General features: G+C 35.7%; 1 protein-coding gene across 1 annotated transcript in view; it reads left to right on the top strand.

Annotated features, from left to right (window-relative positions):
• The window catches only part of LOC141301285 (DENN domain-containing protein 2A), a 51,655-nt gene that overhangs the window by 20,075 nt on the left and 7,264 nt on the right, over nucleotides 1–24,316 (top strand). The window contains exons 2-12 of the mRNA XM_073831539.1: nucleotides 5,820–5,906; nucleotides 11,272–12,189; nucleotides 13,454–13,581; nucleotides 17,051–17,166; nucleotides 17,328–17,525; nucleotides 17,793–17,886; nucleotides 19,484–19,534; nucleotides 20,324–20,511; nucleotides 23,369–23,478; nucleotides 23,637–23,706; nucleotides 24,009–24,086. Of these exons, the coding sequence (XP_073687640.1) occupies nucleotides 5,821–5,906; nucleotides 11,272–12,189; nucleotides 13,454–13,581; nucleotides 17,051–17,166; nucleotides 17,328–17,525; nucleotides 17,793–17,886; nucleotides 19,484–19,534; nucleotides 20,324–20,511; nucleotides 23,369–23,478; nucleotides 23,637–23,706; nucleotides 24,009–24,086 (2,037 nt within the window). The 5' untranslated portion in view covers nucleotide 5,820. The remainder of the gene's footprint in view (nucleotides 1–5,819; nucleotides 5,907–11,271; nucleotides 12,190–13,453; nucleotides 13,582–17,050; nucleotides 17,167–17,327; nucleotides 17,526–17,792; nucleotides 17,887–19,483; nucleotides 19,535–20,323; nucleotides 20,512–23,368; nucleotides 23,479–23,636; nucleotides 23,707–24,008; nucleotides 24,087–24,316) is intronic.

Raw genomic sequence — 24,316 nt, 5'->3', positions numbered from 1 at the left:
ACACACACACACACACACACACACACACACACACACACATAGACACGCACACACACACACACACACACACACACACACACACACACACACACACACACACACACACATAGACACGCACACACACACACACACACACACACACACACACACACACACACACACACACACACACACACACACACACACACACACACACACACACATAGACACGCACACACACACACACACACACACACACACACACACACACACACACACACACACACACACACACACACACACACACACACACACACACACACATAGACACGCACATACACACACAAAGCTGAAAATCATTTAGGACTGCAGGTTGGCCGAGAGCGAGAAAGGGAAAAGATAGAAGGAAAAATGAAAGCAAATAAAAAAAAGGCAGAAACAAACGAAAGATGGATTAATGGATAGATTGTACTTTCTTGATCTTGTTTGGGGAGGTTAGACCTGTAGCATGGTAATATTTTGTTTTATAGATAGACACTAAGGTAGGCATGTACCGTATCCATGCATATAATAATAATAAGGAGAATAATAATAATAATAATAATAATAATAATAATAATTTTACATGATAATATTACTTACAGTTTTAATTGTAATAATTTAAATTATTTTGTTCTCATAATAATAATTTAAAAAATATAATTAAAATAATAATATAAAATAATGATTTAAATAAAAATAAACACCCTAATGTTAAGGCTAAGGCTATCTATCAATATTAATTGTTATTAATATAATATTAATATTTATTATTATTCATATAATAATGATAATCTTACTTTGTTTTAATTTAAATTATTTGATTTAAATTATTTTGTTTTAATAATAATATTAAAAATTTATAATTTTACGTAATATTATTTTTTTTACTTTATTTAAATTATTGATTTCATTATTTTATCCTATGTGTTAAATTTAGACATGTACCATATCCATGCATATAATAATAATAATAATAATAATAATAATAATAATAATAATTTTACATGATAATATTACTTACAGTTTTAATTGTAATAATTTAAATTATTTTGTTCTAATAATAATAATAATTAAAAAATATAATTAAAATAATAATATAAAATAATTATTTAAATAAAAATAAACACCCTAATGTTAAGGCTAAGGCTATCTATCAATATTAATAATTATTAATATAATATTAATATTAATTATTATTCATATTAATAATAATGATAATTTTACTTCGTTTTAATTTTAATTATTTGATTTAAATTATTTTGTTTTAATAATAATATAAAAATGTATAATTTTACATAATAATATTTATTTTTTACTTTATTTTAATTATTGATTTCATTAGTTATTTTATCCTATGTGTTAAATTTAGACATGTACCATGGTAATGCTTATAGATAGGTAGGCTGTACCATATCCATGCATATAATAATAATAAAACTAATTATTATTATTATTATTAATATTAATAATACCAATAATGATAATTTTACATGATAACATTAAAGTTGTAATTGTAATAATTTAATTAAAATTATTTTGTTCTAATAATAATAATAATAATAATACATTTATTTAAATACATTTTAACATTTTAACATAATTTAAACATTTTGTTATAATAATAATAATAATAATAATAATAATAATAATAATTTATTTTAATGTACAATTTTATTAGTTATTTTATCCTATGTGGGAATAATAATAATAAATAATTTTACATAATAATAATGTTTTTTTTTTGCACTTTTTTGTACTTTTTTATTTTTTACTTCATTTTAATTATTAATTTTAATTTGAAATTATTCTAAATAAAAGTAATTTTATCCCATGTCGGAAATTAAAACCTGTACCATGGTAATACTTTGTTTTTGCTAAAACCTTAATGTAGGCTATCTATCACACTACCATGGCATATAATATTATTAATAATAATAATTTTACTTGATAATTTTACTTAAAGTTTTCATTTAAATTATTTGATTTAAATTATTTTGTTTTAATAATAGTAATAATAAATAATAATACATAATAATATTTTTTTTGTACTTTTTATTTTATTTTTTACTTTATTTTAAGTATTCATTTGAATTTACAATTTCATTAGTTATTTTGTCCTATGTCGGAAATTAAGACCTGTACCACGGTAAAACTTTGTTTTTGTAGATCAAAGCTAAAACCTTAATGTAGGTTATCCATTAGAGTACCATGGCATAATAATAATAATAATAATAATAATAATAGTAATAATAATAATAATAATAATAATAATATTAATGATTTTTCATAATAAAAGTTAATTTAAATAAGGTTCATTTAAATATTTAAATTAAATTATTCAGTTTTAATAATAATGATAATAATAATAATAATAATAATAATTCTACATAATTTTAATTTGTAAAAAAAATACTTATTTTCTTTTATTTTTGTTTGACTTTTTACTTTCTTTTAACTATTCATTTAAAATTATAGTTCTAGTTTAATTTTGTCCTATGTCAGAATTTTTGTTTAATACCGTAATTAATAATAATTTTACATAATAATAATTTAATCTAAATTATTTTGTTTCAGATGATTTTTGTTTTTTCAAAGTTTAGCTTTATTCAGTTATTTTATCCTATGTGGGAAATTTAGACATGTACCATGGTAATAATTTGTTTTATAGATAAAAGCTAAGACCCTAAGGTAGGCTATCTATCAGAGTACCATGGTATATTTTATTATTAATATAATAATACATAATAATACACTTTTACATAATAAAAGTCATAATAATTTATTTATTAGTAATAATTAAAAATATTTAACTTATTTTGTTCTAATAATAATAATAATAATAATAATAATAATAATAATAATAATAATAATAATAAAGTTGTAATAATTTTTTACTTTGTTTTTTGTTTTAATTTTTAATTTGTTTACTTTATTTTAAATATTCATTTTAATTTAGTTTCATTCGAAATTTAGACATGTACCATGGTAATACTTTAATAATTTAATCATAATTTTACATAATAATAATTTATTTAAATTATTTTATTTGACATATTTTTTGTTTTTCTACTTTATTTTAATTATTAATATTAATTTTACATAATAATAATTTATTTAAATTATTTTATTTTATATAATTTTTGTTTTTCTACTTTATTTTAATTATTAATATTAATTTACAGTTATATTGTTATTTTATCCCATGTGGGAAATATATACAAATACCATGGTAATACTTTGATAATTTAATCATAATTTTACATAATAATAATTTATTAAAATTATTTTATTTTATATAATTTTTGTTTTTCTACTTTATTTTAATTATTAATATTAATTTTACATAATAATAGTTTATTTAAATTATTTTATTTTATGTATTTTTTGTTTTCTACTTTATTTTAATTATTAATATTAATTTACAGTTAGATTGTTATTTTATCCCATGTGGGAAATATATACAAATACCATGGTAATACTTTGTTTTAGAGATAAAAGCTAAAACCCTAATGTAGGCTATCTATCAGAGTACCATGGCATATAATAATAATAATAATAATCATAAATATATAATATAAATTTATTTAATAATTTAACTTAAATTGTTTTGTTTTAATAATAATGATAATAATAATATTAATACTTCTACATAATAATCATTGTAATTTGTAATAACATTTTTTTTTTTACTTTATTTTAACGATTCATTTTAATTTACAGTTTCATTAGATATTTATCCTATGTTGGAAATTTTGGCTTACCATGGTAATATTTTGTTTAATAATTTTACATGATTATATTGCATAATATAATTATTATTTAATTTCAAGTTTTGGTTAGTTAAAAGTTCATAAGTATAAGAAAACAAGCAAGCAAACCATCTGTAACCAATCTAACCATCTGTAATTTTACATTACAATTTTACATAATAAAATAATTCGATAATAATAATACAAATTATTTTGTTTTATATAATTAATTTCAATTTTATTTATATTTAATTTAATTTAATATTTTATTTTACTCTGGCAGTCAGGTTTTCGGCACTTTAGTACCAGCAGCTTTGCATGGTTTACATTAATTGCTAATCAAAATAAGAGGCTCACCACACCAAAGTGTGGACCTCCACAGCACAACAACGCTCTCATTATTGCTCTTGGCCGACGCTCAGAAAAACCGGCGACGATGCCAAGGAATACTCGCCCACAGATAGATCAACCCATTGAGTACCACTGAAGCCCAACGACACACCAGAGGCGAGGTAACATGGAAGTCTCGAATAGCCCAATTTGGTAACCTTTACGTCATCTGAGCTAGAGAGGAAGGTTTTTTTACAGCTGCCTCCAGTGGAGGCAGAATGCTGGGAATGTGGGTTAATCGTTGAGCTCTTGCACATGTGGAATGGCGCTCGCCGAACATGGAAACAGATGGGGTTCGTTTATGTTGCACCCCCGCTTGTGTCCCGTGGACATTGTCATACTTCCGTTTGGCAGAACAAAAAGAACAGACGCACACGTACGCGCTCGACAATCCTCTCCTAATGTGCTGGATAAGTGATAACACCTGTGGCCAGTTCTTTATTGGGTGCTTGATAATTACCAGGATCCTTTAAAACACAGAGCTGAGAGAAATAAGAGGTTGTAGGTCATGTCAAGTCAAGATTTGGACACCTTCTTTTGATATTTTGAACCTGCTTTTTAAATATAGTAACCAGACTGACTGCAGTCATTTGTTTAAAAATTTTCATTCCCTTGATTGTTAATACTGTGTTGTTACCTGATTGATCCAAAGCTGTGTTTTTTTGTTTAGTGATAGTTGTTCATGAGCGCCTTGTTTGTCCTGAACAATTAAACTGGCCGCTGTTCTTCTGAAAAATCTTACAAATTCTTCGGTTTTCCAGCATTTTGTGTATTTGAACCCTTTCCAACAATGACTGTATGATATTGAGAGCCATCTTTTTACACGGAGGACAACTAAGGGACTCATATGCAACTATTACAGATGTTTTAAATTCTCTCTGATGCTTCAGAAGGCAAAGCGAATCATTAAGAGCCAGGGGGTGAAAACTTTTGAACAAAATGGAGATTTTTCTTATTTTTGTCTAAATATCTTCTTTTTTTCAATTATACTGCCCTTCAGAAGGCTATAGAAGATAGGTACATGTTTCCCAGAAGACAAAATAAGTTAAATCCATCGTGATCTTCAAATACTAAATTCTAAATATCTTCGAAAATTCTTAATGCATGTTGTTGTTTTCTTCTGAAGCATCAGTGAGTGTTTGAACCTTCTGTAATAGTTGCATATGAGTCCCTCAGTTGTCCTCAGTGTGGAAAGATGGATCTTAAAATCATACAGTCATTTCTGGAAAGGATTCAAATACACAAAAATGCTGGAAAAACCAAATAATTTGTGGGACCTGAAGGATTTTTCTGAAGAACAGCGGACAGTTTAACCATTCAGGACAAACAAGGGACTCATGAACAACTATTACTAAACAAAACAAAACAAAAAACACTGGATCATTCAGGAACAGGGTCATTTTTTATAAATTCAGCTATTATTTTCTCTTGTGGACTATATGAAAACATCTTTTATGTGAAATATCTTTTTCAGGTCAGTACTAAATAAACAATAACATGCATTTTGTATAATCCCTTTCATTTTAGTAAAATAATTAACATTTTGCAGATTCTGAAAGGGGGGTGTAAACTTTTGACCTCAACTGTTTGTCCATTAAACCATGGTATATAATTATAATTGTCCAAAAAACGTATATTTCTGTCTGTTTGTGTGTGTAGGATGCCGTCTGCTAGCACCATGACTGGCGGGAGAGCACTGCTGCTCTGTACAAACACAGAGGACTGCATCTACCAATCAGCAAACGGGTATGTACAACTAAGTGACTATGTCTCCTTTAATTTCCTGCTAATTTGTTGTTTTACACATGTAATTTCTGCAGCCCTAGTGTTTTAACAACTGGCAAGGTCTGTCCTACTATATGGGCCATTCTACAGAATTTGTTCAAAGTCATAGTTGAAAATGTCCTAAAAAAGTGTTTTTCCCAAAAATTGTGTATGTATGCAAATTGTATAACATTCAAGGTACACATTTCTAGTAATTGTGCAGCTAATTCTCATTTTGTATTTTCAAAAAGTTTTGAAATATTTGTTGATACAGTATATAATTGTATAAGAAGGGTTATATTTTGACTCATTAAGATTTTGCTTAAATCTTCCTTGTAAATATATTTTTTTCAATTTTATTAAAACATTTTCAAATGGTAAATCAATAACAATTACACTTTTAACAATATTTCAAGTGTGATTTATGAGATTTGTTGTGATTTAAATCGAATGTTTCTTTGTAAAAAGCAAAAAGTTGATCATATTCATTTCAAACTTAAGGATTCATTACTTTGAATGTACAGTCGTGGCCAAATGTTTTGAGAATGACACAAATATTAGTTTTCACAAAGTTTGCTGCTAAACTGCTTTTAGATCTTTGTTTCAGTTGTTTCTGTGATGTACTGAAATATAATTACAAGCACTTCATACGTTTCAAAGGCTTTTATCGACAATTACATGACATTTATGCAAAGAGTCAGTATTTGCAGTGTTGGCCCTTCTTTTTCAGGACCTCTGCAATTCGACTGGGCATGCTCTCAATCAACTTCTGGGCCAAATCCTGACTGATAGCAACCCATTCTTTCATAATCACTTCTTGGAGTTTGTCAGAATTAGTGGGTTTTTGTTTGTCCACCCGCCTCTTGAGGATTGACCACAAGTTCTCAATGGGATTAAGATCTGGGGAGTTTCCAGGCCATGGACCCAAAATTTCAACGTTTTGGTCCCTTGAGCCACTTAGTTATCACTTTTGCCTTATGGCACGGTGCTCCATCGGTGCATTGTTCTTCACCAAACTGTTGTTGGATTGTTGGAAGAAGTTGCTGTTGGAGGGTGTTTTGGTACCGTTCTTTATTCATGGCTGTGTTTTTGGGCAAAATTGTGAGTGAGCCCACTCCCTTGGATGAGAAGCAACCCCACACATGAATGGTCTCAGGATGCTTTACTGTTGGCATGACACAGGACTGATGGGAGCACTCACCTTTTCTTCTCCGGACAAGCCTTTTTCCAGATGCCCCAAACAATCGGAAAGAGGCTTCATCGGAGAATATGACTTTGCCCCAGACCTCAGCAGTCCATTCGCCATACTTTTTGCAGAAGATCAATCTGTCCCTGATGTTTTGTTTTGGAGAGAAGTGGCTTCTTTGCTGCCCTTCTTGACACCAGGCCATCTTCCAAAAGTCTTCGCCCGACTGTGTGTTCAGATGCGCTCACACCTGCCTGCTGCCATTCCTGAGCAAGCTCTGCACTGGTGGCACTCCGATCCCGCAGCTGAATCCTCTTTAGGAGACGATCCTGGCGCTTGCTGGACTTTCTTGGACGCCCTGAAGCCTTCTTAACAAGATGAACCTCTTTCCTTGAAGTTCTTGATGATCCTATAAATTGTTGATTTAGGTGCAATCTTAGTAGCCACAATATCCTTGCCTGTGAAGCCATTTTTATGCAACGCAATGATAGCTGCACGCGTTTCTTTGCAGGTCACCATGGTTAACAATGGAAGAACAATGATTTCAAGCATCACCCTCCTTTTAACATGTCAAGTCTGCCATTCTAACCCAATCAGCCTGACATAATGATCTCCAGCCTTGTGCTCTTCAAACTTCTCACCTGAGTTAACAAGACGATTACTGAAATGATCTCAGCAGGTCCTTTAATGACAGCAATGAAATGCAGTGGAAAGTTTTTTTCGGGATTAAGTTAATTTCCATGGCAAAGAAGGACTATGCAATTCATTTGATCACTCTTCATAACATTCTGGAGTATATGCAAATTGCTATTATAAAAACTTAAGCAGCAACTCTTCCAATTTCCAATATTTATGTAATTCTCAAAAATTTTGGCCACGACTGTACATTGAACCAAAAAGATCATAAAATCTTAGTTGATAATTCAGTATACTTTATTTTTGACAGAACATCCCATGTGTTGGTAGTGACTGCACATTTTCAGTAGTGACAGTAATGTTTTGGTAGTGACCACATCACATTAATAAAATGTACTAAAATACAAAACATTTGCATAAATGTACTAAAATTGTGTTTTTTCCCCCTCAAGTAAATGAATGTGTTCCCTTTTGTCACTACTGAAACAATGATGACATGTTTTTGTTGTGACTGTTATGGTAGTGACAATTTTATGGGGTAACGCCCAAAAAAACGAGGTGTCACTGCCGAAAATCCACCAAATGTTTCAGTCGAGATTGTTATGGTAGTGACAATTTTATGGCATAACGCCCAAAAAAACAAAGTGGTCACTGCCGAAAGTACACCAAATATTTTAGTCTTTACTGTTACGGTAGGGACAATTTTATGATATAACACCCCAAAAAACAAAGTGGTCACTGCCAAAACTCCACCAAATGTTTCGGTCAAGATTGTTACGGTAGTGAAAATTTTATGGGATAATGCCCAAAAAAACAAAGTTGTCACTGCCGAGACTACACCAAAGGTTTTGGTCGTTACTGTTACGGTAGTGGCAATTTTATGTGATAATACCTAAAAAAAACAAGGTTGTCACTACCATAACTCAACCAAATGTTTTGGTAGTGACTGTTACGGTAATCACAATTTTATAGGATAACACCCATAAAAACAAAGTGGTCACTGCCAAAACTACACCAATGTTTTGGTCGTTACTGTTACGGTAGTGACAATTTTATGTGATAACACCCAAAACAACAAAGTTGTCACTACCAAAACTCCCAAAAAAAATTCGGTAGTGACAATTTTATGGGATAACACCCCCCAAAAAAATAAAGATGTCACTTCCGAAACTCCACCAAATGTTTCGGTAGTGACTGTTACGGTAGTCACAATTTTATGGGATAACGCCCCAAAAAACGAAGTGGTCACTGCCGAAACTACACCAAATGTTTTGGTCGTTACTGTTGCGTTAGTGATAATTTTATGGGAAAACACCCCAAAAAGCAAAGTTGTCACTGCCGAAACTGCCAAAATTTTATGGGATAACATCTAAAAAACTAAATTGTCACTGCAGAAACTCCACCAAATATTTGGTAGTGGCAATTTTATGAGATAACACCCCAAAAAACCAAGTTGTCACTGCCAAAACTCCACCAAATGCTTTGGTCATGACTGTTACGATAGTGACAATTTTATAGGATAACACCCAAAAAAAAAAACAAAGTTGTCACTGCTGAAACTCCACCAAATGTTTCCGTAGTGACAATTTTATGGGATTACACCCAAAAAAACAAAGTTGTCGCTATCAAAACTCCAACAAATATTTCGGTTGTGACTGTTATTGCAGTGACAATTACAAAAAAAATTGACTGTAATGGTAGTGACAATCCAGAAAAAAACAAAGTTGTCACTTCCCAAACTCCACCAAATGTTTTGGTCATGACTGTTACGGTAGTGACAATTTAGATAGATTTAAACCTAGCTCAAAGATGCTAATTAGCACATGGTTAGCTAGCACAGTTCTGAACAGTTGTGCACATATAAAAAACTAAATGTTATGGAATAACTCCTAAAAAAGTGTGTGACAGCAGTTTTCACCAATTCTGTAGAATGGCCCATATAGATCTAATATAGGTGGTATTACAGCAATTTCTTTACTGTTTCCTTAGGATGACTTGCTTATGTTGCAGCATTTCTCATTTGTAAGTTGCTTTGGATAAAAGCATCTGCAATATTAATAGCCTAGACATTGTAAGTTCTTAAGAACTTTTAGTCCATGCTTTCCCGGCAAACAGACTGTGCCACATCCCTCATTCACTATGGTATTAAAACTAAACATGTCCAGTAACATTAACACTGATAGACTTCATAAACATCCCCAGGTGGGATATTAAGGGTGACTTTGGGACAAGCCTAACTGTGAAAGTTATTTTTACCGAAAGCTAATTAAACTTTTTTGGCAGTGCCAACCCATGGTGGTTTGGAATGCCACAGTGTGTTAGTAGAGCTTTAAAACCTGCAGAAGAATGGGCAAAATGAGTAAACTAATGAAGTCTTGTCGGTAAAGTGAATATCTTGAGCCAGATCCTGAGCAAACATGGTCAAAATAGAGAGAACTCTGCTTACAATGTCCCCAACCCCGTTAGCTCATCTTGACGAGGAGACTTTGGCTTCTATCCTGGCTAATAATGGATGGTGTACTATCCAAGAGTTTGAGCAGGCCTATTCCTGAAGACAACGAGAAAGAGACAATCACATATTTTGTTCTACACACTCCTTATTTTCCTCTTTTTCTAATTCCTCTCACCCCCTATCTCTCCCTCGATCCCTCTTTCTCTTGCTTCTTTTCTTTGGAGTTTTGGAGCTTGACCTACTTTTTCCTCTTGGCTGCCTTGAGCTTCATGAAATGAGATACATCAGCCAGAAAGAAAGAAAAAAAAGAGCATGCCAAAAGAAAGTTGTTGAAAGTTTATTTGAATTTTCTGAGAGCCAAAAGTTTGTATTTGAAATGAGGAATCACTGTTTGTAGGCATACTGGAGAAGATATTCTCCTCTGAAATTCCATGAAGTTTAGCATACACACAAAGTTTGTAGAGTCACATTTCCTCTGTTTGTTTTTTGGCGCAATGTCATTGGATGAAATCCAAAGTTGGGTTTATTGACTGAGCCAATTAAAGAAAGACAAAGATGCAAGCCTGTCCCTTGAACTTTGCCCTATCGGTGGAAGCTTGTTTGGTCAAACATTCACAGAGGAGTTTTGTTTTCAGATGAACTTGAGGCAACTCCATAACCTTCAATTCGATGTGCTGATGGTGACTCACTCGTGCAGTGAAAGGCTTGTGTTTTCTGTCCACAGAGGAAAGAAGACAAGCTGACTTCAAGTTCATCTGCATCTCATTTGAACTTCTGAATTTACATTTAAGAAGTCATTGTAATTCATTGTGCTATTAAAAGTCTAGACTCTAGAAAACACAATTAATACCAAAGTGGAAACTTTGGTTCATGCTGAATACTGACTGGTTTGTATGGTTGATTTGGTGGTTGTGAGATATTTTGGTAATTGGTAATTCTGAAAATGCAATTTTGAATGAATGATGCTTTGAAACATGACCTTTAAATGCACAGACTCTGTAATTGCTGTCTAATCACTTAATGACTGTCAGACACTCTTGATGTCTTTAGCATCTTTCCTGTGGTCTCTTCAGGCTCCACTGCTGTGGATTGAAGCTTGACCAGGCCCAATCTGTGGTGCCTAAGCGGCCAGACCTGTGTGGGGTCGGGGACAGCCTCTCGTCTCTGAGCAACCTCAACCGAAGCCCAGGAGACACCATCATGCTTGCCCAAAATGGTCTGGGTGGTTGCAGCAAGTCCCCCAAAACTCCCTTAGGACTTAAAAGCACTGCCAGCATTCGGGACAAGATATCCCAGTGGGAAGGTAAAACAGAGACCACCGGGTCAAACACCCAATCAGTGGGAGTGAAGGAGACTGAAGGTGGAAAGAAGGTACAGCCAGAGGTACAAAGAAAAGACAGCAAGCGACTCTCCAACTGGGAGAGACAAAACTGTGGCAAAGAGAACGGGAGTAAGTTTGGAGAACCTCTGCACACTTCTGAGGGACCTGTGAAGGATAGGGAATGGATTTTGGACAAAGCCCCACTGGGGAAAACAACAGAAACTGGTCAGGACAAAAAGTCGGTGTTGACGCACATTAAAAAACTTGAGAAAGCGATGAAGGAGACTCCATCCAAAGCATCCTTGTCTATGCCAGGCAATTATTTCTGTCCAGCTTCCAAAGAGGAGCAGGAAGAAGCAGAGAGGAGGCACACGGAGCCAATCTTTGGGACTCTGGATGTTGTAAGATCCGGCAGCCGGATTCGAAGTCGGGACTCCGAGAATGTCTACAGTGAACCTGGAGCTCCTTCCATTAACCCTTTGCCAAAACCACAAAGAACCTTTCAACACCACACACAGACAAACAACCCTGCAGCCAACCATGGTTTCGTCAAGGGTAAACGAAACCTTCCTCCTTTACCTTCCATACCTCCCCCACCCCTTCCATCCTGTCCTCCACCACAAGGGATCTGTAGAAGACCATCTGGGCGAGCTCGAGACACTAATAACAGGTAAGAGGACTGATGCCTGTGTCACTTTAAGAATGTATTTGATTGCATTTGGTGCATTTGTACCTCACTTGGGTATCTAGCCAATAACAAATTCCTTTTCCACCAGCACAAACTGGGTGCTAGTTCAGAGCCAATGCTATTGCCGGTTCGGAGTTAGCTAAACTGGCAAGCCTTCTATTAGCCTTTCCATGGTCTAGAGAGCCACCACAGATCTTATGTCAATGAATACGGCTAATTTTTCACAGCAACACCAGCATGGCAGTGCATGCTCGAGAGGCACCGGCGCCAGCGCCGCACAGAACAACTGGCACGTGACACCAAGCACCGTGAGAGCAATTGGAGAGCAGACGACTCTTTAAGCCAAGGGCTTCCAAACTCGGTCCTGGAAGGCTGGTGTCCTGCAGAGTTTAGCTACAACTTGCCTCAAAACACCAGCATGGAAGCTTTTAGCATGCCTAAAAAGGCCTTGATTAGCTGATTCAGGTGTGTTTATTTGGGGTTGGAGCTAAACTCTGCAGAACAGAACAGAACTATCTATATAAAATGGAAAGACTGAATACTCCAAATACTCCAAATACTTGGTGTTGGCCAAGTCACCAATACAGTATCATACATTTAGCTTCTTTAGCTCAAGTCAAGCTAAATCAATCATGTGCATTAAGACCAGACAATGCCTTTGCCAATTTTCAAGTAGCTTGTCTACTCCTTATACTATCTCATCTTAATGTGAGGGCTAATTCCTAATATTCTTCAATCCACCTTCCATATTTTTGATGTATTTTACTGAAAGCTTAATAAATGCATACAGTGAATTTGTCAGGATTTAAAAACCCATCTCATATTACTCTCTGTGGTATGACCATTCCATACGTAGACATGCTCGCTGGAGAAACGGCACGTGGACTGAAAGAACCTCACAAGTTTTGTAGCCTACTAATGTAAAAATAAATCTTTTGAAACCAAGACTCCCCTAAAGGATTACAGTCCTCTGTCTTTATGGGGAAGCTGTTTTAATGGTAGCATTTATCAGTCTAGCCCATCTATGAAAATACGGTTTAACTTTTTTTTTAGGCAATTTTAATCTTGTGGCCTCTCTATATCGAGGTGGTCTGTTATTAATCTAAGATTATGCCAAAATCCAATCATGTAAGTCTTGTTGTTCCAGTGGACCTTCAGGTCTTCAATTTCCTGTGGACTTAATTGGTTCCTTCTTGGTCTTTCTTATTCTCTTACTGAAGTTTATTTCCATTTTCTGAACCTGCAGGAAGTCCTACGAGTTTGAAGATCTTCTACAGTCGACAGCAGAAGGTTGTCGAGCAGATCTCTATGAGCTATCTAAGCTAGGCCTCACTCGCACTTTATCGGAGGAGAATGTGTACGAGGATATCCTAGGTAACAGTGCATTACATCACAATGGTACTGGATAAAACAGGGATCCTCAAACCTACCTATGATTTTTCTAATGATCCTGATACATTGATTAGCATGCCCAGGTGTGTTTGATTAGGGTTAGAGCTAAACACTGCAGGAAAGTGGATTTTGCAAGCTAGATTTGAGGATCCCTGGGGTAAAATCTGGCTGACTCTTTGACTATGCACCTGACGGAGCAATTACCTAGAAGCCTAGGAGCTTGAAGCTTTAATAAGGACCAAATTGAGACAATGCCATCACAAACATTGGTGTTCCTTTGCTTGACCTCACCAGTGGTCCTCTATGTTTGGGTTACCCCACATCTAGTCTTCTCGTCATAGGAATAAATAGAGTTTGATTGGATGCAGGGCCTTGACATCAACAATAAAAGATATGGGAGGCCTTTTTCTTGACTTTCCAAAGCTACGTTTGTAGTTAGCTTATTAGCGTTTTATTAGCATCTTAGTTAGCGTTGCTATTTCCCTGCTCTCTGCAACCCTACCAATGGTCAACCCAACCATGAATTTAGAACGGTGTACTCAAGTTCAGTCCTAGAGAGCCGCTGTCCTGCAGAGTTTAGCTCCAACCCTGAATAAAAACTCACCTGCTTTATAGCCTTAGTAATTCTGAAGGCATTGATTAGTTTGAAGGTGTTTGATTAGGGTTAAAGCTAAACTCTGCCAAGCAGCGGCTCTCTAGGACCGAACTGATCTAGAACATATACAGTCAAGCCCAAAATTTTTCATACCCCTGGCAAATTCTGACCTAAAGTTACTTTTATTCAACCAGCAATTTTTTTTTGACGGAAAATGACACAGGCTTCTCCCAAAAGATAATAAGACGATGTACAAGAGGCATCATTGTGGAAATAAAAATTACTCATTTTTAATTTACATTTGAACAAAAAGTGGCATGTCCAAAATTATTCATACCCTTTGCAAACTGTCACAGTCTATGGGAAAATCCAAAGTTATATACCATTCCAAATAGTCCAAGCCTAATTACCCTGATTCATTGGGAACAGCTGTTTTAATCAACTCAACAGGTGAAATACAGAAGCTCTCTGCTGTTGGTTTGTGGACAGTCATGGCTAAGACAAAGGAGCTCACTGAGGACCTGCGGCTGCGCATTGTGGCTGCTCACAAGTCAGGAAAGGACTATAAGACCATATCTAAATGTTTTGAAGTTCCAGTGGCTAAAGTGCAAAGTATTATTAAAAAATACAAGACGTTCCGCACTGTGAAAAATCTCAGAGGACTTGGACGGAAGCCAAAAGTGACATCTGTGCTGGCCAGGAGGATAGTGAGAGAGGTAAAAAAGAATCCAAGGATCACCACCAAGGCCATCCTGATGAATCTGGGCTCTGCTGGTGGCAACATCTCAAGGCAGACAGTCCAGTGGACAACAGACAATGGACACCGCACACTGCTGGGTTCCATGGACGCAGACCAAGGAGGACACCACTTCTCCAGATAAGGCACACAAAAGCCCTCTTGGCCTTTGCAAATGCTCATCTGGACAAAGAAGAAGACTTCTGGTCTTCTGTTTTATGGTCAGATGAAACAAGAATTGAATTGTTTGTCCACAATGATGTAGCCTTCATTTGGCGTAAAAAAGGAGAAGCCTTCAACCCTAAGAACACCATCCCCACTGTCAAACATGGTGGTGGGAACCTAATGTTTTGGATTTTTTTTTTTTGTAGCCGGTGGACCAGGGAACCTAATCACAGTAAATGGCATCTTGAAAAAGGAGCAATGCATCAAAATTCTCAACAACAACATCAGACAGTCTGCACAGAAACTTGGCTTTGGGCACCAGTGGACATTTCAGCACGACAACGACCCAAAACACACAGCAAAAGTGGTGAAGAAATGGTTAGCAGACAAAACATTAACGTTTTGCAGTGGCCCAGCCAGAGTCCTGACTTAAATCCAATTGAGAATCTGTGGAGGGAGCTAAAGATCAGGGTGATGGCAAGGAGACCCTCCAACCTGAAAGAGTTGGAGCTCATCGCTAAAGATGAATGGGCAAACATACCAGTGGAGACATGCAAAAAGCTGGTCAGCAATTATAGGAAGCGTTTAATTGCTGTAATAGCCAAAAAAAGGCTTTTCTATTGATTATTGAGAAGGGTATGAATAATTTTGGACATGCCACTTTTTGTTCAAATGTAAATGAAAGATGAGTAATATTTTTTTTCCACATTGATGCCTCTTGTACATCATCTTATTATCTTTTGAAAGAAGCCTGTGTCATTTCCCGTCAGAATTTGCCAGGGGTATAAATAATTTTGGGCTTGACTGTAGCTTTCTTATGAACTGTGATAATCTGTGATTCTGAAAATCTGTGGTTTTACTAGCCAGACCAAGGTAAATTTGTGCAATCGTCCTTTTTGTTTATAATGATCAATGTTGTGTCTAATTATATAATAGCACTTTCCAATAACGGAAGATTCACCATTGGCCAGTAGCAGTCATTTTATTGTCTCTGAACGTTGAGCGTAGCGTTCGTTCTCTTGTGTTCTAGAACTGGATGTCCCAACATCATAAACTGTCTTCCCACCAGACGCATCTGGTGGATGAATCGACAAGACGGAGGCTTTCTGCATCTGTAAAAAAAACACCCTTCTTCCGCTCTAACATTTTTCTTATCCCCCTCTCTGGCTCATTCATTCTTCACACAAACCAAGACAGATTTTGCTAGGAGTTTGTCTTCTTGTTAGCGCCACTGGTGATGCCACATGCAGCTAATGAGGTTTGCATGGATTCCCTGGCAAGCGTTCAAACATCTGGAAAGGAATACAAAAGCAACCAAACACATGACGTCAGTTCGAAATCTCTTCGCAGAAATGCAGGACTAAATCAGGCAATGTTGACAAAGGGAAAATGAACAAAAATATGCCCATGTAGCTAGCACCAATGACTGTCAGCAAACATGATTTATGACTTGTCATTATAGAAGAAATAAAATTAGTTTTTTGAAATTAAAATCTAAACTGTTTTGTTTGGTAGGAAACAACACATTTGTAAATTTACTTTAGTTGAAATCAGATTTCTTTCCTAGTCTGATATATATTCTTTTCAGGTTCAGGTTTCATAAAAGTTAAGGTTAAAAATCATAAAAATCCCACAGATTTACATTACCACATTACATGACTACCTTCTATGGGGGCACCATGGACGTCCATTATATGGAGAGAAATCCTGAAATGTTTTCCTCAAAAGACAGAATTTCTTTACGACTGAAGAAAGAAAGACATGAACATCTTGGATGACAAGGGGCCGAGTACATTTTTGTACATTTTTGTTCTGAAAGTGAACTACTCCTTTAACAAGACAAATTAATTTAGACTTAATTGAAACAAAATGCTAATCAATGTTTAGCATTAGGGCTTTGAAAAGTGGCTAAAGAAGCACCACTAATAATCTCATATGTATTTTCTCTCCCAAAGACCCTCCATCGAAGGAGAACCCGTATGAAGACATAGAGTTGGAAAGTCGCTGTCTTGGGAGCAAATATCCCGTTTCTTCTTCCCCTTCCTCTCCCATTCCTGACACCCCATCCAAGGTATTCATACTGCATTCCTGATTAATTGTTTCCACTCTAGAGCGAGTTCTCCATACACTGTCCAGCACTGTCTTTCTGTCTGCTTTTTATCCCATGGAAGATAGAAAGTCATACAAGTTTGAAATGACTCTGACTCTGAATTACAATTTTTGGATTGACAGCTCTCCTCCAAACCTGGATTCTTCAGGCAGAATTCAGAGCGACGTAGTTTCAAGCTATTGGAGCTGCGCAAGACCGGCAGAGATGGCGGCATCGCGTCCCCGTCGCGAGTCAGCCCTCCATCAACTCCCAGCAGCCCGGACGACACCCCATGTCTGTCGGGGGACCCTTACAACCGGCGGCGGAGGAAAATTCCAAAGGTACGGTCAAAAAAAGGGCCCAGTCGGCATAATCCTTGACTTATCAGTGATTTATGATTCTGGTCCGCCGCTGAGTGAGACGCTGGCCATTCGGCAGCCTTCCACCGCTAATAAAAATACAAGAAAAATGTGACAGGCGGATGAGACACCTAAGAAGGATCTGAAAAATGGAGGAAAAAGTAATTTCCTTCAGAACTCCTTTGCCGAAAGACTTGGAAGGGCTGTCTCTGACAAAGCAGCCGCCATGACTGTTTTCTTTTTCAACAGATGGTGCAGAAAATCAACGGCATCTTTGAGGCCCGTAGGGGAAAGAAGAGGATGAAAAGGGTCTCGCAGTCAACCGATTCCAGTTCAGGAAGAGGTTTGTGAGGGCAACGTTATATGTTAGCTAAATTTAGACCTACTTTTATCCGTGTTTAAAGGAATAGTGCACCAGTTTGCTCACCCTTGTCATTTTCTTTTTCATTTCATTGATTGTTTTACCAGTCAAAGGTAAAAAGAAGTCTCTTGCTCACCAAGCCTGCATTTATTTGATTCAAAATACAGCTAAGCTGTAATATTGTGAAATATTTTTACTATTTAAAATAACTGCTTTTTATTTGAATATATTTTAAGTTGTAATTTATTCCTGCGATCAAAAATACATTTTCAGCATCATTACTTCAGTCACATGATCCTTCAGAAATCATTCTAATAGTCTGATTTGCTGCTTAAGAAGCATTTTTTAAATTATTATTATTATTATAATATTTAAAACAGTTTTTACATTTTTTTTTTCAGGTTTCTTTAGTGAATAGTAAGATCCAAAGATCAGCATTTATCTAAAATAAAAAGCTTTTGTAACATTATACACTATACTGTACCATTCAAAAGCTTGGAGTCTTTTTTTTTTTTTTTTTTTTGGAAAGAAGTTATAGAAATTAATACTTTTATTTAGGAAGGATGCTTTAAATTAATCAAAAGTGATGATAAAGACATTTAGAATGTTGTTAAAGATTTCTGTTTCAGATAAATGCTGTTCTTCTGAACTTTCTATTCATCAAAGAAACCTGAAAAAAATCTACTCAGCTGTTTTCAACATAATAATAAATGTTTTTTTGAGCAGCAAATCAGAATATTAGAATGATTTCTGAAGGATCATGTGACACTGAAGACTGGAGTAATGCAAAAAATTCAGCTTTGAAATCACAGGAATAAATTACATTTTCAAATAACCGTTTTTTTTAAATAGATTTTGTTTTTTTGTTTTTGCTGTACTTTAAATCAAATAAATGGATGCTTGGTGAGCAGAAGAGACTTCTTTAAAAAATGTAAAAAAGCTTACTGTTCAAAAACTTTTGACTGGTAGTGTATGTTCATTTATATATTTCTTTTTTCCAGTTTATTTATTTATTAATGTTCCATTTAATTGCACAACCCAGAAATTTGAGTTGTATTAATTTATTTATTATTCAGTTCCATTCCATTGCGCAACCCAGAATTTTCTTTTTTTTTTTTTAATTAAACACACATTTATTTGTTATATTTTTTGGTATTATAAAAATAAATTAATACAAAAATTTACGTGTCATTTTATTATTATTATTATTATTTTTATCTTTTTGTAAAAAGTTTTTTTTATATCAAACTGTAAGAATTATAGTCTGTTTGCATTGCATGACCCTTGCATAATAGCGTGATGTGACTGTATTTGTTGCGCCTAGAGAGTTACAGCCTAATCCACGTGCATTGCATTGTATTGTGGGACAGTCCGGGCCCCAGCCACATGTGCGTCCACTTAGCTTTATGGACACGTTTACAGTTTTGGGTCAGTTGCGTTTGGCCCATTTTTCCAGGGATGATAGAATTATGTGACGTTATAGGATACACATGTGTGTCCAAGCATGAAATATGTCTCTGCAAATACCTGCATACTTATTCTCTAGTGACCTTTGACCCCTCTCTCTTCTTTGGTGTAGTGACAGACGAAAACAGCGAGTCTGAAAGTGACACAGAAGAGAAGCTAAAGGGTAAGAGTCTGAATTCTGAATTAACTTCTGAATTTGAAGGTTGAATGTTATATTAAAGGAATAGTTCAACCAAAAATGAAAATTGCTAAAAATGTACTCACCCTCAGGCCATCCAAGATGTGGATGAGTTTGTTTCTTCATCAGATTTGGAGAAATGTAGCATTACATCGCTTGCTCACCAATGGATGTGAATGGGTGCCGTCAGAGTGAGAGTCCAAACAGCTGATAAAAACATCACAATAATTCACAAGTAATCCACACCACTCCAGTCCATCAGTTAACATCTTGTGAAGAGAAAAGCTGCGTGTTTGTAAGAAACAAATCCATCATTAAGACGTTTTAAACTTCAAAACATCACTTCTGGCCAAATTATGAGTCTATAATTCCTAATAATGCTTCCTCCAGTGAAAAAGTCCATCTACTGTTGTCTTTCACATCAAAATCCTCCCACATATTTGTGTTGAACTGTTTTGGACTGTTTTTTGCTTGTAAAGAAACCAGTATTATTGATATAACTGATGGACTGGAGTGGTGTGGATTACTTGTGGATTATTGTGATGTTTTTATCAGCTGTTTGGACTCTCATTCTGACGGCACCCATTCACATTCATTAGTGAGAAAGAGATGTAATGCTACATTTTTCCAAATCTGATGAAGAAACAAACTCATCTACATCTCGGATGGCCTGAGCGTTAAGCACATCTTCAGCAAATTGTCATTTTTGTGTAATCTATTCCTTTATTGTCCTTAAAATGGAAAAAAACATATTTTTCTGTTCATCTGTTTTAGCTCACAGTCAGAGATTAGTGTCGGTCCAGTCTATGCTGAGACAAACCGGTCGATATCGCACTCTGGAGCGAGACTTAATGGAGCTTCAGGAGAGGAAGTTGTTTGAGTACTTCCTGGTTGTGGCTCTTCATAAAACCAAAGCTGGTGTGCCATATTTACCAGAAGTCACACAGCAGTTCCCTCTCAAGGTACAAACATGCACTACGCAACAAATCTGATCCACTTGGACTCAAAAGATGTTAATGAAAGTCTTTACAGAAAATGTTTACAGATAATGTACTCACCCCATTGTCATCCAAGATGCTCATGTCATTCTTTCTTCAGTCGTAAAGAAATTATGTTTTTTTGAGGAAAACATTTCATGAACTATCTCCATATAGTGGACTTCTATGGTGTTTTAACTTCCAAAATGCAGCTTAAATGCAGCTTTAAAGGGCTCCAAATGATCCCAGCCAAGAAAGAAGTGTCTTATCTAGTGAAATGATAGGTCATTTTCTAAAAGGTGAGGGAAAAAATTATTCGATCCCCGGCTGATTTTGTACATTTGTCGACTAACAAAGAAATTATTAGTGTACAATTTTAATGGTAGGTTTATTTGAACAGTGAGAGACAGAATAACAACAAAAAAGTCCAGAAAAACACATTTCAAAAAAGTTATAAATTTAGTTGCATTTGAGTGACTGAAATAAGTATTTGACCCCTTCGCAAAACCCTTGTTGGCAGTCACAAAGGTCAGACATTTCTCAGAACGGATTTTGTCCCACTCCTCTTTGCAGATCCTCTCCAAGTCACGTTTGGCAACTCCCTCCAAAGATTTTCTATGGACTTAAGGTCTGGAGACTGGCTAGGCCACTCTAGGACCTTACTGTGCTTCTTCTTGAGCCACTCCTTTGTTGCCATGGCTGTGTGTTTTGGGTTATACCCATCCATGACCCATTTTCAATACCCTGGCCCTGATGGTGCAGTTGTCCTGTCCCCTTAGCAGACAAACACCCCCAAAGCATGTTTCCACCTCCATGTTTGACGGTGGGGATGGTGTTCTTGGGGTCGTAGGCAGCATTCTTCCTCCTCCAAACAGGGCAAGTTGAGATGATGCAAAAGAGCTCGATTTTGGTTTCATCTGACCACTTTCACCCAGTTCTGCTCTGAATCATTCAGATGTCCATTGGCAAACTTCAGATGGGCCTGTACATGTGTTTTCTTGAGCAGGGGGACCTTGAGGGCGCTGCAGGATTTCAGTCCTTAATGGCGTAGTGTGTTACCAATTGTTTTCTTGGTGACTATGGTTCCAGCTGCCTTGAGATCATTGACAAGACCCTCCTGTGTAGGTCTGGGCTGATTCCTCACCGTTTTCATGATCATTGAAACTCCACGAGGTGAGATCTTGAAAGGAGCCCCAAACCGAGCGAGATTGACGGTTATATTTTGTATTTCTTCCATTTGCGAATAGTTGCACCAACTGTTGTCACCTTCTCACCAAGCTGCTTGGCGATGGTCTTGTAGCCCATTCCAGCCTTGTGTAGGTCTACAATCTTGTCCCTGACATCCTTGGACAGCTCTTTGGTCTTGGCCATGGTGGAGAATTTGGAATCTGATTGATTGATTGCTTCTGTGGACAGGTGTCTTTTATACAGTTAGCAAACTGAGATTAAGAGCACTCCCTTTAAGAGAGCGGTCCTAATCTCAGTTTGTGACCTGTATAAAATAACACCAGAGAGACAGAAATCTTGTTGATTGATAGGGGATAGGGGAAATGCAAATCAATTTATAACTTTTTTGAAATGCCTTTTTCTGGATTTTTTTTTTTTTTTTTGTTATTCTGTCTCGCACTGTTCAAATAAACCTACCATTAAAATTATAGACTGACCATTTCAAATATTTTTTTTTCCTCACTGTATATACTTATTAACCTCAAATGCTTGCCTTGTCAAGCTCTGCATGTATTCCGGTTCATGACAGTTAGGGTATGTTGAAAAACTCCCATCTCATTTTCTCCTCCAACTTCAAAATCGTCCTAAACTGCATTTTGGTCGGCGCCGATAGCCTTGTGGGCAGCGCGCCAACATACAGCACCATTGCGCTCTGGGTGTCCCGTGTTCGAATCCCGACTCGAGGACCTTTCCCAATCCTGCCCCCTATCTCTCTCCCACTTCGCTTTCTGTAAATTCTGATCCGTCCTATCGAAATAAAGACAAAAATGCTAAAAATAAATCTTTACAAAAAACAACAACAAACAAACTGCATTTTGGAAGTTCAAACTCGCGGGCACCATAGAAGTCCACTATATAGAGATGGAGACAAGCATTTGTGGTTAAAAAGTATATAAATTGTAATTTTTTCAGAAAATGACCAATCGTTTTGCTAGATAAGACCTTACTTTCTCGGCTGGGATCATTTAGAGCCCTTTAAAGCTGCATTTAAACTGCATTTTGGAAGTTCAAACTCGCGGGCACCGTAGAAGTCCACTACTGTATATGAAGATGGAGACAAGCATTTGTGGTTAAAAAGTATATGAATTGTAATTTTTTCAAAAAATGACCAATCGTTTTGCTAGATAAGACCTTTCTTTCTCGGCTGGGATCATTTAGAGCCCTTTAAAGCTGCATTTAAACTGCATTTTGGAAGTTCAAACTCGCGGGCACCATAGAAGTCCACTATATGGAGATGGAGATGAGCATTTGTGGTTAAAAAGTATATACATTGTAATTTATTTCAGAAAATGACCAATCGTTTTTCTAGATACAGTAAGACCTTTCTTTCTTGGCTGGGATCGTTTAAAGCCCTTTAAAGCTGCATTTAAACTGCATTTTGTAAGTTCAAACTCGCGGGCACCGTAGAAGTCCACTATATGGAGATAATTCCTGAAATGTTTTCCTCAAAAAACACAATTTCTTTACGACTGAAGAAAGAAAGATATGAAAATCTTGGATGACAACGGGGTGAGTACATTGTCTGTAAATTTTTGCTCTGGAAGTGAACTACTCCTTTAAAAGATCAGCACGAGACGTTCATGCATCTGTGTTCCTCGTTCTTTTCCCTCATTAGTTGGAACGAAGCTTCAAGTTTATGCGAGAGGCTGAAGACCAGCTGAAAGTCATTCCGCAATTCTGTTTCCCTGACGCTAAAGACTGGGCACCTGTGGACAATTTCCCCAGGTATCGAATCCGCATGGTTTACAGCCTTAGAAAAGCATCCTTAATGTATATTAACTACTATTAATAACACATTTGTTGCTATTTATGTTTATATATGCTTTTTGTGCTGTTCGGGAATCATTTGCTCATTTGAATCTAATTAAATCTGTTTTTTATAGTGAAACGTTCTCGTTTGTCTTGACCGGGGAAGATGGGAGCCGAAGATTTGGCTACTGTCGACGTTTACTGGTGAGCTGCACTTTATTTTTATTTAGCAGAAAACATTTATTCAAAATAACAGAGTACATTTACTATAGACTAGACTAGACATGAAATGTTAATGGGCTTCAAGTAATAAAATAACTATCTATTTATCCAACACTGCACAGTATATGCTGCCTATTTTATCTAAACAGTAGCGCTTTACATTATTGTCACTTGACCTCATTAGGTTCAATTTACGTGACTTCTAGTCAAGTTAGAAATGTTTATTTGTGGTTAAATGGATGTTTTGGTTGTCTCATCAGTCTATTGTGTGTCTGTGTTTATAGCCCAGCGGTAAAGGAAGGCGCCTACCTGAAGTGTACTGCATTGTGAGCAGGCTAGGCTGTTTTGATCTGTTCTCTAAGGTATTTCATCTGTCCATTCATTAATTATTTAGTCTATGTTCTATGTGCGTTTGTTGTGTTGTGGTTCTCTGTGTTGGTGCTATTATCAGTTTTATTTGTTTTGTTTTGTAATCAACATTAAGCCATAGGCGTTATGGCCTCTTGCCCTAAAGACTCTTTTGCTACGTTTTATTTTTTATATATATATATATATAATATATATATATATATATATATATATATATATATAT

The sequence above is a fragment of the Garra rufa genome, chromosome 25 (assembly GCF_049309525.1).
Source record: "Garra rufa chromosome 25, GarRuf1.0, whole genome shotgun sequence".
NCBI lineage: Eukaryota > Metazoa > Chordata > Actinopteri > Cypriniformes > Cyprinidae > Garra > Garra rufa.
The sequence above is the reverse complement of the archived record's forward strand: the minus strand, read 5'-3'. Positions and strand labels throughout refer to the sequence as shown.